Source organism: Hemicordylus capensis, chromosome 2 (genome assembly GCF_027244095.1).
Source record: "Hemicordylus capensis ecotype Gifberg chromosome 2, rHemCap1.1.pri, whole genome shotgun sequence".
NCBI lineage: Eukaryota > Metazoa > Chordata > Lepidosauria > Squamata > Cordylidae > Hemicordylus > Hemicordylus capensis.
Genome location: NC_069658.1, coordinates 185,909,349 through 185,924,391, shown reverse-complemented (window position 1 = coordinate 185,924,391; position 15,043 = coordinate 185,909,349). Strand labels below are relative to the sequence as shown.

The 15,043-nt window shown below is 48.7% G+C and overlaps 1 protein-coding gene across 8 annotated transcripts in view; it reads left to right on the top strand.

The window, feature by feature from the left end:
• The window catches only part of HUWE1 (HECT, UBA and WWE domain containing E3 ubiquitin protein ligase 1), a 170,422-nt gene that overhangs the window by 24,213 nt on the left and 131,166 nt on the right, over window positions 1–15,043 (top strand). For all 8 annotated transcript variants that reach the window (XM_053295035.1, XM_053295030.1, XM_053295029.1 and 5 more), the window contains exons 3-6: window positions 2,078–2,148; window positions 3,726–3,824; window positions 4,238–4,444; window positions 4,954–5,106. In XM_053295035.1, the coding sequence (XP_053151010.1) occupies window positions 2,104–2,148; window positions 3,726–3,824; window positions 4,238–4,444; window positions 4,954–5,106 (504 nt within the window). In that variant the 5' untranslated portion in view covers window positions 2,078–2,103. The remainder of the gene's footprint in view (window positions 1–2,077; window positions 2,149–3,725; window positions 3,825–4,237; window positions 4,445–4,953; window positions 5,107–15,043) is intronic.

Sequence of the window (15,043 nt, the reverse complement as noted above, 5' to 3'; positions counted from 1 at the left end):
GACAGTCTAGTGGGGGTAAGAATGAAAAGCATGCTGTCAAGCATAGGCGAATTCTGCATTCTGGCAGGACTGTTTTAACAAACTGTTCTGCAGGCTAGCTGAAGTGGTCCAACTCTGTCCAATTCCAACGTCTCCAGGAAGGCCCTGCTTAATTTTGATCTGATTTTCAAATGAAATGGGCAAGTCCAGATTTGAGATGCAAGTATTCTGTAGCATGTGCTACAATTAGCGGTTATAGGTTTTTCCGCATGCATTTTTTTTTAGCACTTGGGGGCCAGGCTAGATATGACTTTCATCACCTTATTGATCCTGGCATGCTTCCTTTTTTATGTAAGTCACATGCAGTGGGGTGGAGGAGTTCCCAGTTGGGACTGTGGCAAGAATAGGGGGTAGTTTCGTCAATGGGACATTTCCCTCAGGGCTAGTGACACACGTGACTGCTTGAAACTGTGGTGGGAGGGCATAACTAAATAACTAAATACCTCACACACCCCTCCCGAGCACTTGCTACTGACATAAGAAAGAGCAAGCAGGCCAAGGCCAAGGACTTGATTAAAGTTGCATGCTGAACATTTGGACGCAAATCAGTTTGACTGTGTGCATTTTTGATCATGCCATATCAGGATTCCTGCATGTCAGGCCATGTTTGATGTCCCGTAGAGGAGGGCAGTAACATTTGTCTATGGGACATTACCTTATATTTCTTCAGCTTTTTGTCAGTGTTGCTTGTACCTCCTATTGTTGCCCATCTTCAGTTGAAATGCAGCTTTTTGGTTGACTACTGGAGGGGTCTTGGTCTAAACACATAACATATAAAGGGAAAAGAAGCCTTGTTTATCCACTCAGTCTTCCTCTCTTTCTGAAAGCAAGAAGCTGTTCATAGGTAATAGCCAAAATTTGACCACAGCCCTGTTTTCGTGCAAAGTCTTGGCATGTGTCTGCGATTATGGTGAGCACCAAAGGGATGCAGTCAAGACTGGGCCTACAAGGGAATACAGCTCTGAGTGTGTTGGGTGCCCTCATGTGCCAATTAAAAATCGCTAGTGAGTGGGAACTTAGCACAGGGCTCTTCTAGTAGTCTTGAACTGTTCGTGCAGCCTTGGTGCTTGGTTTTATTTCTTGTGTTTATCCATATTTGCTCCAGTCTAACTACTTTATGAGCTGTTAGATCAGCCTCAGTGAAATGTTTCTTTGTTCTGCTGTAACTAGAGCTGTGAAGGTCTTGGCGGGGGCAGAAGAAATGGGTGGGGGGAAGAAAAGTTGTTAATCCCGCCCCAGCCTTGAGACAGTTTAGAATAATGCATACATTGCTTTAGAAAGCATGGTTTTCAAATATTATTTCATGCCCTTTAAAAATGTTGTTGATCCCAGATGCATAAATAAATAAATAAAATTTCAACCTTTGCCTCTTACAGGATGCACTACCATCTTTATTAAAGGGGCATACAGATCTTGGCCCTTCCTAGGGCCCATATATGCTTATGGATGAATGGTTGCCTGCTTTCCTCTGATGTGCTGCCGCCTTTGATCTGGAGCGTGGTAGTGGATATACTATTCATTGTGGAGATATTTCTCTCCTCAGAGAACTGTGATACCGTGTTCTCCCTCCTATAGGAAAACAAGCAGCCTATTGCCTTGCCTGCTTGTGTGGAGGAAGTTAAAAGAGCTGAAAGAAAGTCAAAGATGCTGCAAGAGGCTTGTTGGGGATAGCACAGACTCAGGAGAAACCTATGCAGGTTGCAGCTGTTTCCAAGTTGATCTCTAGTGCTGAGTTATATATAGTTACAATTCTTTGCTGTACTTATGAAATGTAACAATATATATGTCATATCCTAAAGGAAAATTTTATGTGCTAACCAAGCTGTATATAATTTTGTGTCCTTTAAACAATAAAGTAACCTGGAATGATGCAGAAAATAAGTATTTTATATGTTTTCATTTTTCTGGGGGGGAAATTAAGAAAAATCCATAGCCTCAATGTGAAAGTACTACATCTCTTGCTGTAATTCTGTTGCTGGTTAATTAACTAAAATATCCTCACTGAAAGTCAAGTTTCTCTCTTTGATTCACCATGCAGGATTGGAAAGTGGAAAATCAATAAAAATGAAAGTGGATCGAACTAAGCTGAAGAAAACGCCCACTGAGGCTGTAAGTATTTCCTTTTTGTTGCTTTTTGTAGAAACAATGTAAAACTTGAGGTATATGCACAAGATGCACCCAAAACTATAAAGACCTCATTTTGGGCATAGCAAGGTTGGAGTGGGCTCTGGGACAAAAAGTGAAGGTGGGACCCTGCCCTGCCTGCCTTTAGGGAGATGGGAGGGGGAGAGTGAAGAACCAACTGTCACTCAGAGGGTGGGACCCCCCGTTCCTCGGGGCCCAGGGATGCTTGCACCCTGCCCAGTTCTATTATAGCTATGCCTCTGACCTCAGTCCTGTTCTAGTATATGATAGTGTATACCCTTACCATTCCCATTCATTTCTCAGTGCCTCTTGGATTGTGTAGTACGTGCAATCCTATTCTGAAGCATTTCCCATTGAGCACTAGCGTTTACTCCCATGTAAGTGCACATAGGATTGCAGCCTTGGTCCAGTATTTATGTATTGATTGTGGGTTCCTATAAGAACAGCCCTGCTGTATCAGGCCCAAGGCCCATCTAGTCGAACATCCTGTCTTGCACAGTGGCCCATCAGATGCCCCTGGGAGGCCCACAGGCAAGAACTGAGGGCCTCCTCTGCAACTGGTATTAGAGATATCCTGCCTCTGAGGCTGGAGGTGGCCTATAGCCCTCAGACTAATAGCCAATGATGGACATGTCCTCCATGAAGTTATCTAAACCCCTCTTAAAGCCATCCAGAGCCAGTGTGGTATAGTGGTTAGAGTGCTGGACTAGGACTGGGGAGACCTGAGTTCAAATCCCCATTCAGCCATGATACTAGCTGGGTGACTCTGGGCCAGTCACTTCTCTCTCAGCCTAACCTACTTCACAGGGTTGTGTTGAGGAGAAACCTAAGCACGTAGTACACCGCTCTGGGCTCCTTGGAGGAAGAGCGGGATATAAATGTAAAAATAAAAATAAATAAAAAATAAAATCCAGGTTAGTGACTGTCACCACATCTTGTTGCAGAGAATTACTGAGGTTAATTATGCATTGTGTGAATAAGTACTTCTTTTTGTCAGTCCTAAATGTCCTGGCAATCTGCTTTGCAGAAAGTTTAAGAAATGAATGGTAGAAAAGAGAGATGACTATGTGTTAGAAATCAAATGATCTTTTGCTGGGAAGGCTAAAGTTGCCTGAATCTGTAAGTTCAGAAGTTCGCTTCCAATATAGATAATTACTACTTCAAAAAAGGACTTCAAGATAAATTAAGCCCAGGCTGCCAAGCTTTGATCAGTGACTTGTGCTGTATTATGACATGAGTATGTTCCTTAATTGAGTTTGACAATTAAGGGATAGTTGCCTGGTTTTCATGGGGAATGTTGAAAGAAGTGCTTCTTCTAAAATATATATCTGATTCTTCAGTGGTCTTATAACATTGCATTTGGAACAAAGGAGTTGGGATAATGGAATATGTGCATTGGGCTTGGGAGAGATGCTGGGGTGTATAGCGTGTGTGAAAGAGAGAACACGCACGAGCTGTGCAGTTGCTTACTGTGTATAAAGGATAATTCATCGCCCTGTAGCAATGAGTGTGCTACTTACGCAATTCCTCCTGCTTTTCAGCCTGCAGATTGCAGAGCCTTGATTGACAAACTTAAGGTTTGCAATGATGAACAGCTGCTGCTGGAACTTCAACAGATCAAAACATGGAATATTGGGAAGGTATGTGGAGCCAGCAGACTGTAGGAGAGAACTGGCAGAAGATTATAATGTTTATGATGATTTGTGTTAGGAAATGGCAACTATAGCCTTTCTGTTACATTGGAAAAAGAATAGAAATTCTCTTTGTAGGCTTTGTGACAGAAGATGGAGGAGGGCATAGGCTTCAGATAAGAGAATGTGGCCCTTTAGGTTAAAGCCCCTGGTCCATAATGCTAATTAGTCTCTAGCTTCATAGAGCTAGTCACAGCTGCATCCTAAGCAGGTTTACTGGGAATTGTGGTAAGACTTGCTTTCAAGCAAGCATGCCAGGGATCACAGCCTTTCTGTTGGATCTGATGTTCATAAGAAATCTGTGGTACTTCTCCATACCATTGATATAGCTTCTCTCTTGAATGTGCTTTTTCTCCTTTCAGTGTGAACTTTACCATTGGGTGGACCTGCTAGACAGATTTGATGGCATCCTGGCAGATGCTGGGCAGACAGTGGAGAACATGTCATGGATGCTGGTGTGCGATCGGCCAGAGAGGGAGCAGCTGAAATCCCTGCTGCTTTCAGTGCTGAACTTCACAGCCCTGCTTATAGAATACAGTTTTTCTCGTCACCTCTACAGCTCAATCGAGGTAAAGAAGCAGAGTGGGGTTCCAGGAGTCTCTTTCCTCTGAGAATTCATATGCTAAAGCAAATGGTGGCCTTAATGGCCAATAGGCCTCTTGACAAGAATGTTGCTACAACTAAATGTTAGAAAGTGTATGGGCTTGAGAGTTTTCCATGTAGCATTTACAAAGTAGTGTATTTAAAATACATTACGTGGTAATTAGTAATCATGAAATTAAAAACACCTTGGTGAAGTAGATATGTCAGTATTACTGTCACCGTTTTTTAGGTGAAGGTAGAAATGGGAAGTTGGGGGATAGTAGCTTGCTTAAGGCCATTCACAGCAGAAGTGAGATTTGATTTGGGGACTTCTGATCCAGAGTGCGATCTCTTAGTCATCTAATTATGGCTGTAATACAAACCAAGGAGGGCTTGGGGATCTCTTCATGTAAAGCATCCTGAAGCCTCCACTGTGGGAGTGAACACCATGTTGGCTCCAGGAGTCTCTCACATACTTTATCTTGCATTCATCTAGCATTTGACAACGCTGTTGGCCTCCTCGGATATGCAAGTCGTGCTTGCAGTGCTGAACCTCCTATATGTGTTTAGCAAGCGCTCAAATTACATCACACGCCTGGGCTCTGACAAGAGGATGCCTCTTCTGTCTCGACTGCAGCATCTGGCAGAGGTAAGAGTTGCAACAGCGTGCTGGTGTAACACAGAGTTCATGTTCTTAGTTTTCTAACCGATGTCCCTTCTGAAGCCATATCAGTGACTGGAGCATTAAAAAAAATAAATAAATCTAGAATTATTTAGATCAAATTGTCCTACCTGGAACATGTTCCAATAGTCATCCAGAAGTTGGATGTCTTTCCTTCTGGTGTCAAGAAGTCTACTCATAGCAGCTGGTGTTTTATTTGTGTGCTGAGTATTCCAGTCAGGCATATATTGTGTATATTATTCCTGCTGCCAACTTGAACAGTCCTGTGTTAAGTTCTTGAATGCCATGATTTTACATGATTTGGGGATCCTCTTGGCCAGGTCAGTTTGCTCATTGCCCAGGAAATGTTGGGAGTTGTCAAGCAGGCAAGTTCAGAAACCAAGGATAGAGTTGAGCATCCAGAAGCTCACACAGCCGCCACAAATCCTGCGTTAGTGGTCTTTGTCAAAGGGCAGGTAGCTTACAGAACTTGTTTGGTGTGGCATCAACAAGGTCAGAATCACTTTGGCAAGTGCCCATTCCCTTCTGCTACACATCACTTTTTCCTTTTGCCATCTAGTGAGATCAGCACACAACTGTGCCATTTGAAGGGAGTCCAGTCTTGACGGGTTTCAGGACTACTATATTCTTGGCACGCCTGGCTTCTAGGCTTGCTGACGGTGGTAGTCTTGGAGCTGTTTGTGCACTGGACACTCAAGTAGTGCACAGTGCCAGTGCACAGTGGGAGATGGAAACAGATGGAAGAAAAGGATTTGAGAGCAGATGAAGCAAAGGAGTAAAAAGAGAAGCAGCTGAAATTTCCTATCACTTGAAAGAGTTTTATGATCTAAGGCAAAGCAGAATAAAGTTATTCCAAAGCTTTTTTTATACAGTGGAGACCTGCTTATTTAAAAGTAAGGAATCTGCACTTTCAGCAATACTGATATTGCTTCTCTTGACGATTGTGTGCGTTTCTCAATAAGAAAATGGAGCACTGGTCACTTACTGTGAAGTCTGCTTCTTGCTACTGGATCTGAGGACATCTCTGAGTGGTTTATCCTTCCCATGTGTTCCTCTTAGGCAGGACTAGATTAATTAGCTAGAAGAGCCTTTAAGAGCCTGGGGAGGTTAACCCCACCCAGTTCTTTTAGGCCAAGAAGTGATGGTGAAGACAGATACAATGTACCGGAGGCTAGCCAGAAAAAGGGAAGCACATGTACAGTGAAACAGAAAAAACAGTGGGAGAGACACCAGTAAGAGTCATTCCAAGGAGTATCCCAGGGTGCCCACTCGGTGGGCTGAGATGTCCTCTGATCCAGCAGCAAGAAGAAGCCTTCACGGTAAGTGACCAATGCTCCATTTTCTGCTGCTGGAAGCTGAGGACATCTCTGAGCAGAACATATTGCAGCCCTGGCAAAACACACTCTGGGAGGGAGTGCCCACATCTACTCTGGGGGAGGAACCTGCTGAAACACCCTTCTGCCAAATGCTGCTTGAGAGGAGGCATAAGAGTCAATCTTTTAGTGCCTGGTAAGGATGGAGGGAGCCTTCCAGCTGGCTGCCCTAAAAGATTTTTGGACAGAAATTTCTGTTCAACACAGTGTGATTGATAATGCCGCTGATGCCACCACCCTAGTGGAGTGAGTGAAGATGTGTGAAGATTTTGAGATTCTTACACCAGGGCAATGCATGCTTTGATCTATTGAGTGATGGTGGCAAAAGATAGTGGTTTCCCTGTGGATACTGGTAGAAACTAAATGGAGATTATGTGTTTCGCAGGTCCTCTGTATGGTGCATATATACTTTGAGGCAACCGTGGATGTCCAGTTTGTGCCACGCCTTTTCAGTTAGGTGGACTAGGTTTGGACAAATTAAAGGCAGGGCAATGTCCTGCGTATGGTGGAATGTTGAGACCTTGAGACAGAAAAATGGGTCCGGGATCAGACTGAAAATCCACTGGGGGAAAATTAGATGCTTGTAGTTCAGACACCCTGCGGGCAGAAGTAACCGCCACCAAAAATGCCAACTTAAACAATAGAATTTGGAGTGGAACAGAATGTGGATTGGTTTGAACAGGGGGTGCCTGGAGGGCACGTAGGACTGTGGGGGTTCTGTGACAGAAAATGATGAACTCCGTTGGTGATGGGCTACAATTCTCCCCCCCCGAAAGTGATGGAGGTGCAGGTGTGTATACATAGATTTCGGAGAGATGCCCAAAATGATCCCCATGAGTGATTCTGCTTGCCGTTTCAGGGTGTTTGCCTTCAGACCCTTTTCTAGACCTTCTGAAGGAATTGATGCTGGTTTTTCATGGTCGCGATTTATTTGTGATAAAATACTTGGTTGGAATAGCTGTGTGTTTTCAACATGCCCTGTTTCGTTTCCATGCGGCTAGCTTTAATCATGCAGGATCATGATGGTGAACTGGGCCTTGTTGCAGCAGGTCTTCTGAGATTAGAATTGATAGCTCTGCTACTGCCAGGGTGTATAGTTCTGTGAACCATGGCCTTCTGGACCAGAACGGGGTTATGAGTAACACTTGTACCTTGTATAGATGTACCTTCATAAGTACTCGGCTGAGGAGGGGTGTTGGCGGGTGGGGAGGGGGCATAAAGAAGACCAGGAGGCTACAGGGCTGACAGTGCACCTACTGCTTTTGCTTGGTTGCATGGGAACCTGGAGAAGAACCGTGGGAGTTCGGAGTTGAGGCATCACAAATAGGCCCACCAGGGTGGGTACTTGGTGCAGTAGATGGCGGCTGCTGGGGTGTATTGGTACATGAAGGAAAGCTTCCTTTAGATTGATTGAAGTGAGGAAGTCGTGGTGGTGTAGGGCCTCTGCTATCAACTGGAGATACTCGATCTGGAATATTTTCATTTTGATCCAGCGGTTTAGGAACTTGAAATCCAGGACTGCTCTTAGGGAGCTGTCTTTTCTGGGGAACTGTGAACAAGATAGAATAGATGACTTTTCCCTGTTGAGGTGTAGGAACTCTCTATGGCTCCTATGTTCAGGAGGTGATGTATAGATGTGAGAGAGCCTTCATGTTTGGAAGGTGAGTGAGAGACTGGGGTAGGAAGGAAGCAGTTCGGAGGGGTGGTATCTAATTGAATCTTGTAACCTGTCTCTACAGAGTCGAGGACCCATTTGTTGGTTAGTTCCCAGTCATGAAAATGTTCCGAAAGGCGACTTCCTAGGCTGAGGGGCTCTGAGTCAGGATTGCCATTTTTGTAGATCTGGATTGTTTTGAGAAGGTTGGCCAGCTTTGGTTGAATGGCTTGGCTGGACGTTAACAGGTCCAGAAGGTGTATTGAGGCCTGAAGTCCTTGTTTTGACCTCTGAAGTTTTTTCTAAAGGCGTAAAAGGAATGAAATGGCTTCTTAGGTGGTATGTGTTCTGTCGTACATCGTAGGGGTGTTATTCTTCAACAATACCGGAAAAACAGTTTTGTTCACACTCCTACTATGTAGGACAGAACGCCATTTCATTCCTTTTGCACCTTTTAGAAAACCCTTCAGAGGTTGACAGGCACTTCAGGCCTCTACACCTTCTGGACCTAACTTGAATTACTCACACTGTTGGTGGGAGGGCCCTGTGGCGCCTCCCCAAGTCTCCCAGTCTGGCATCTATCTATCTATCTATCTATCTATCTATCTATCTATCTATCTATCTATCTATCTATCAAATTGTATACCCCGCCCAAATTTACGTCTCTGGGCGGCCAACAATTAAAACACACATAAAAGTTCAAACAATTCAACATAGAACATATAAAGATAAAATACAATAATTTAAAAACCATAAAATTAAACAATATATTTTATTAAAAACCTGAGAAAGCTTGGGTAAAAAAAGCGTTTTCAAATGTTTTTTATAAATAGCCAGAGATGGGGAAGATCGTAACTCAGCAGGGAGCGCATTCCACAATCTCGGGGCAGCAGCCGAGAAGGCCAGTCTCAGTGTGACCACCAAACGAGTTGGCGGTAGCTGGAGATGGACCTCCTCAGATGACCTCAATGGGCGGTGGGGTTCGTGGCGAAGAAGATGCTCTCTTAAATACCCAGGACTTAAGCCGTTTAGTTAGTACTTTGTATTTTGCCCAGAAGCCTATCAGCATCTGCCTGGTTCTGGCCTGTCTTGGGCTTCTGTGTATGCATGGTGGCCGTATGTTCAATCTCCACATGTGGGCCATTTGCGTGAGCCTGCTGCAAATGGCTTGTGTGCATGCCTGGAGCTAAAAACATGACCACCATGCACAAATAGAGGCCCAAGACAAGCCTGAACTGGGCAGATGGAAGCCTGGGAGATTCACTGGGGGTGGGGGGAGGCTAGTGGGGGTAGGGGGAGCCGCCACAGCCCTCCCCCCGTGGGTAATTCAGCCGCCTGTCCTTGAATCGGCCCAAGCGTTTTGGCTAAACCTCTGACCAATCTGGCCCCAGTTCAGTCCGAAGTCGAGCCTTCAAACAGAACTGGTTCAAGTTTGAATTGATTTCAAGCCTGTTTGCATACCTCTATCTTGTAATAAGTCATCTATCTATATTAAAGATGCGCTGGCGAACACGGAAGATGCTGCGGAGGACCTGATTGCCAGGGAAGAAGCTTCGTGTGAATGCCTGAGAGTGGATTCAGTGCGCTTGTCAGTAGGGTCCTTTAATACAGATTCTCCATCTCATAGGAGTGAGCCAGATAACGGAGCCACAACTGGTGGGTCAGTGGGGGTTGTTTCAAGGAAATCAGAAGCTTCTTGCTAAAATGAGTAAAATTTATTAGTAACAGCTACAGATTTTCTATGAGATGTGGGTAGTTGCCATTCTTGCTTTATAGTATCAATGAATCGTTCTGGAAAAGGCAGCACTAAAACTTTACTCTTAGGTTTTGGAAAGACTAATGCCCCTTTTGACACAGGTTGAGTATCAGTGGGAGGCAGAGATTTCAGTCCAAGAGTAGTCATAGTTTTGTTTGTGAGAGAAACAAAGTCCTCAGGCAGAAACAAGCGCTGAGAAGTAACTGTGGTTTTGGGATCCTCTCAATCAGACACTTCACTCTCTTAATCTGGTGGATCTAAATGCACATCACATGAAGTATCATCATTGGGTATAATTTCCATATCTGGATCATCTAGATCCACATCACATGGGGTATCATCATTGGGTATAATTTCCATATCTGAATCAGTAGGTATAATGGGCCCAGGAGTGTTTGGCCTCTTATCAGGACCAGATAGATTTGGTAGAACTGGATGTGGGTCTTGGGATTCCTCCCCACCTCTATAGTTTAGATGAGTGTGCACTCTGATCACTTCCGTTAGTGCTGTGAGAGGTGTTAGATTGAAGCATTGGCGCTTACCTGAAAGGTCATTCTCCCTCGAAGTAGGAGGTCACGGCTTACATAGGGTTAACTTCCACTCCTTTGCTCTCAATAGACAGGAAGTCTCAGGTCTTTCAGGTGTTGTAGGTCCGTCTCCTTTTTCAGCATGCTCAGGTGTGCTCCCTAGTTCCTTCCTGTCTATGCTCCTGATCAGACACACCTGGGCTCCTGCCCTTTTCTATCTAGATTCATCCGTCCTTTGGTGAGCTATTTTTCTCCTTTCTGCTTCTTGGGATGGACCCTTCACAGGCTGGGGACACCCTAGCTGGATCCTTATCAGAGAGCACGGGGTGGGGGGGGAAGAGAAGTAAGGCGGCTAGTAAAAAGGCCACTAAACGGCGCCGCCATCTTTCCTCTGACCCACATGGCTCGGGAAAGAAAAAAAAAAAACCCTCAACCTAAGGGAGACAAGGGAAAACAAGACTCGATCCCTGCTCCTAGGCAAAGCGAACACATTCTTATCCAGGCTGTCTGCAGCCACTCGCTGCAGCAGCCTGGGAGTATGGGGACCCATGTGGCCGGTGGGCAAGCGGGAAGCGGAGCTCCGCTCCTCCTGGTCCCCCCAATTCCATCCACCCCGGAACCTCGGGTATACGTGGCCGGCGGGTCGCAGGGGGGAAGCGGGGACTTATCTACTCAGCTTCCCCCGATCTCGTCCCTCGGCGCCGCAACAGACCACGTGGAGGCGGAGGCGGTTATCTTTGCTGCCCCGGGAGCGCCGGCGAGAGCAGCCCTGGCACCATGGTCCCAGCCCCGACAGCGGCAACAACAGTGACCAGCGCTCGGTGCCCCGGTCCACCAATAGGCGCCGCGGCAGTATGCTCCTCCCCAGCCGGCTCCGTCCGCTCTGGCGACCGGAGCACCGATCAGCTGGGCGGCGGACGACTACGGCCCGGAAGTGTGCTCCGCGCGCACCGCGCCGCCCCTTTCTCCTGCGACAACGGTCGCCGGGCTAGTCAAGGAAGGGGGAGTTGGCGCCTCATGGCAGGCAGCTGCGGGTCCAGCAAGCCTGCCCCCCTCGCCCAACAAGCGTGATTGTGCCGCCCCCTCCTCCGTCCCAGGCAATTCAGGGCGAGGGGCAGGCATCCATCCAGCTAGCACTGGCTGTGATGCAATCTATGGGACTGGCACCATTGGGGGTGGGCCCAAGTGCCATTAGGGGGCTGGGTGAAGCCTTGGAGCCTCTCACCCGCAGTAACCCCCCACTGGCGCATCCCAGACTGGGCGAAGCCACGATGCCTCTCACCCATAGTAACCCCTCACTGGCACAGACCAGGCTGGGCGAAGCCGCGGTGCCCCTCACCCATGCCACTATGGTCCAAGCGCCTGGCAGACTGGGCAAAGCCTGTGGGCCGCTCACCCTCAGCTTGGGAGGCCTGCCACAAGGCAGACCCCACGAGGAAACAAGGCAAGAGTTGGCATGGCGCCTGCTCAATGCTCGCCTGGACGCACTGCCGTGTTCGGCGACCAAGGAGAGGACGGCTAGACTGCGCCTGCAAACGGAGCTGTTAGAGGTCTCAGAGGGGCAAGTACAGGATAGCACCCCGGATCGTCACCAGGTGAGTGGCATGCGCGGGGACCCCGACTTACAGCAGGATCTGTCCCTATGGGTGCGGGACATGATGGCCAGAGAGCTGAGGGCGAGCGCAAGAGGCCTCTCACGCTCTGTCAAGGAGATGGTGATCCTGGAAATGAGGAAGTTCACAGGGGCAGTCCCTAACTTGTCGCATCAGCCCTCGACTAGGCGTTCACGCACCAATTCTTCCTCTTCATCCTCCGATAGCATCCCTGAAAGGGCAGCCCCTACCAGGGCCTGGTCCAGGAGGAGGCACTGCCAGTCTTCAGTTGGTGCAGGTGCGGACACCCAAGGGGCCAGCCTCCCCAGTACCAGTAGTGGGAGAGGAGTGGGGATTCCCACATCGGCTCATGGCAGGCCAATTGGAAGCAGCCCTATAAGGGTCACTCCAGATCAGGGTTCCAACCCTGATGAGCATGCGGGGGATGTCTTATCTGATAAGGAGGAAGGGGAGCTCTCCGAGGAGGAGGTTCCCCAGAGGCCCAGCCCCATCCTGAGGCTTTTCGCCCTGGAGGCTTATGAGGTTCTCCTTTCCAAGGCCATGAGGGTCATTAATGCAGCGGCCTCCCCGCCTGAAACACAGGAGGCTTCTGGGCAGCTTTCACAGGAGGCTTTTTCGACCTCAACTGGTCAGCATCGACCGGTGGTACCCTTCCCGCCCCTTTTCCGCAACACTATGATGACCGAATGGGAAAACCCTGCCTCCACTAAACATTCAGGCTCCTTCCCTAGGAGGTTCTACATGCTGCCAGAGGAGACGATGGTGGAGATCTCGGTGCCAAAAGTGGATACACCGGTCGTGGCCCTGGGCTCTGGCGCCATTATGAACAAGGAGGGGGATGAACAACTTAAAGGACCAGAGGACAGGAAAGCGGATGCTCTCCTGCGCAAGGCTCATGAGGCGTCAGCCACCGCCATTCGGGCCTCTGCCTCGACATCCATTATGGCCCGGGCCTCAGTGTTGTGGGTTAAGGACCTCCTCACCAAGATCGAGCCTGGTCAGACGGCGCTTCGGCTAGGTCTGAACAAGCTGGCAAAGGCCGCCGCCTTCATTGCAGATGCGAGCCTAGATTCTATTCAGTCGTCCTCCAGGGCTATGGCAGCAAATGTGGTCCTGCGCAGGTCGCTTTGGCTGAAGAACTGGCGAGTGGACGACAAGTCCAAAGCCAATTTGGCTTCCACCCCCTTCAAGGGCGGTAGCCTATTTGGGGAAGCTCTGGACGAGTTGTTAGTGGAGACACAGGATAAGAAAAGGGCCATGCCGGCGGGTTGCAGGGATGGCCGCAGCCGCTTCCGCAATAACCGACAGCCTTTTCGTTCCTCTAAGCAGGCCTTTCGTTTCCGAGACCAACGTTCCAGCAGATTACAGGGAAGACCCCAGTGGGGAAACACCAACCGCGGGAACCAGAGGAACAAACCAGGTTTCCGCCATTACACGGCCCCCCAGCCCGGGGGACGACAGAACCGAAAACAAAATTGACTGTCTGCCGGTAGGGGCCAGGCTGCAGCACTTCGCCCCCAGGTGGGCGAGTGCAACACAGGACAAATGGGTTCTAAACAAACTCAGGTCAGGCTACTGCCTGGAGTTTACCACACTGCCACGCGACCAGGTCGTCATCTCTCCAAAGACCAAAACAAACACCTTCGGATGGAGCAGGCTATTCACCATCTGCTCCACATCCAGGCTATAGAGCTGGTGCCATCGACCGATTTATGTCATGGCGTCTACTCCATTTTGTTCTTGGTGCCCAAGAGAGATGGCTCATGGCGGGTCTTAAATCTCAGGCGGTTGAACCGTTTCATTAGGAAGCGGCGTTTCCGCATGGAATCCCTCCATTCCATCAGGGAGGTGGTCACCTCTGGAGATTTCCTAGCATATATAGACCTCACAGAGGCCTATCTCCACATACCCATTTTCCCCGCTCACAGAAGGTTCCTCAGGTTTTGCTACAACCAGGAACATTTCCAGTACAGGGCCCTACCATTTGGCCTCTCTTCAGCCCTGAGGGTCTTCACCAAAGTGCTGGCTGCCCTGGTGGGACACATGAGATTGGAAGGGCTGCGGGTCCATGCGTATTTGGATGATATTTTGATCAGAGCTCATTCCTTCCAGCAGGCAGAAGCGGACGTGTCCAAGGTTCGCCAACTACTCCGGGCACATGGGTTCTTGGTGAACGACTCAAAGAGCCAGTTCCGGCCGTCCAGGACGTTACTACACCTGGGGGCCTGGTTCGACACCGGGGCAGCGACCATATCCCTTCCCTCGGAGAGAGGGGAAAAGATCCGTAAGCAGATTCAGCCACTCTTGCGAAGGTCCCAGGTAGAGGTCTCACTACTGGCCCAACTTCTGGGGTCCATGATTGCTTGCATAGAATGCCTGCCATGGGCAAGGTGGCATGTGCGTCCGCTCCAATGGGCACTGCTGCCCTATCAGGACGAGATCACCACCCATTCCTACAAGAAGGTTCCCCTACCACCACAGGTGAGACAGTCCCTACTGTGGTGGCTGTCCCCAGCAGTAAAAAGAGGAAACCCCCTGAGGGAACCCGACAGGGTGGCCGTCACTACAGACGCCAGCCTAACCGGCTGGGGGGCTCACTGCAGGGAGCAGATGCCACAAGGTCTCTGGTCCCCAGAGGAGGCCTCACACAGCATCAATTGGCTGGAATTGAGGGCCATCAGACTAGCCCTGATACATTTTTCCTCCCACTTACAGGGAGAACATGTGTTAGTGAGAACAGACAACATGACAGCCAAGGCCCACGTAAATCGGCGGGGGGCGGGGGACCAAGTCGAGGTCCCTGATGGAGGAGTCCAATGTACTCTTCCAGTGGGCAGAGAGTCATTTGGCCTCAATCAGGGAAGAGCACCTGAGCAGGGCAGCCAACATCCAGGCAGATTGGCTGAGCTGCCAGACAGTGGACCAGTCGGAATGGGTTCTCCACCCCGAGGCCTTCAGTCAGATACAGCGCCACCTGGGGG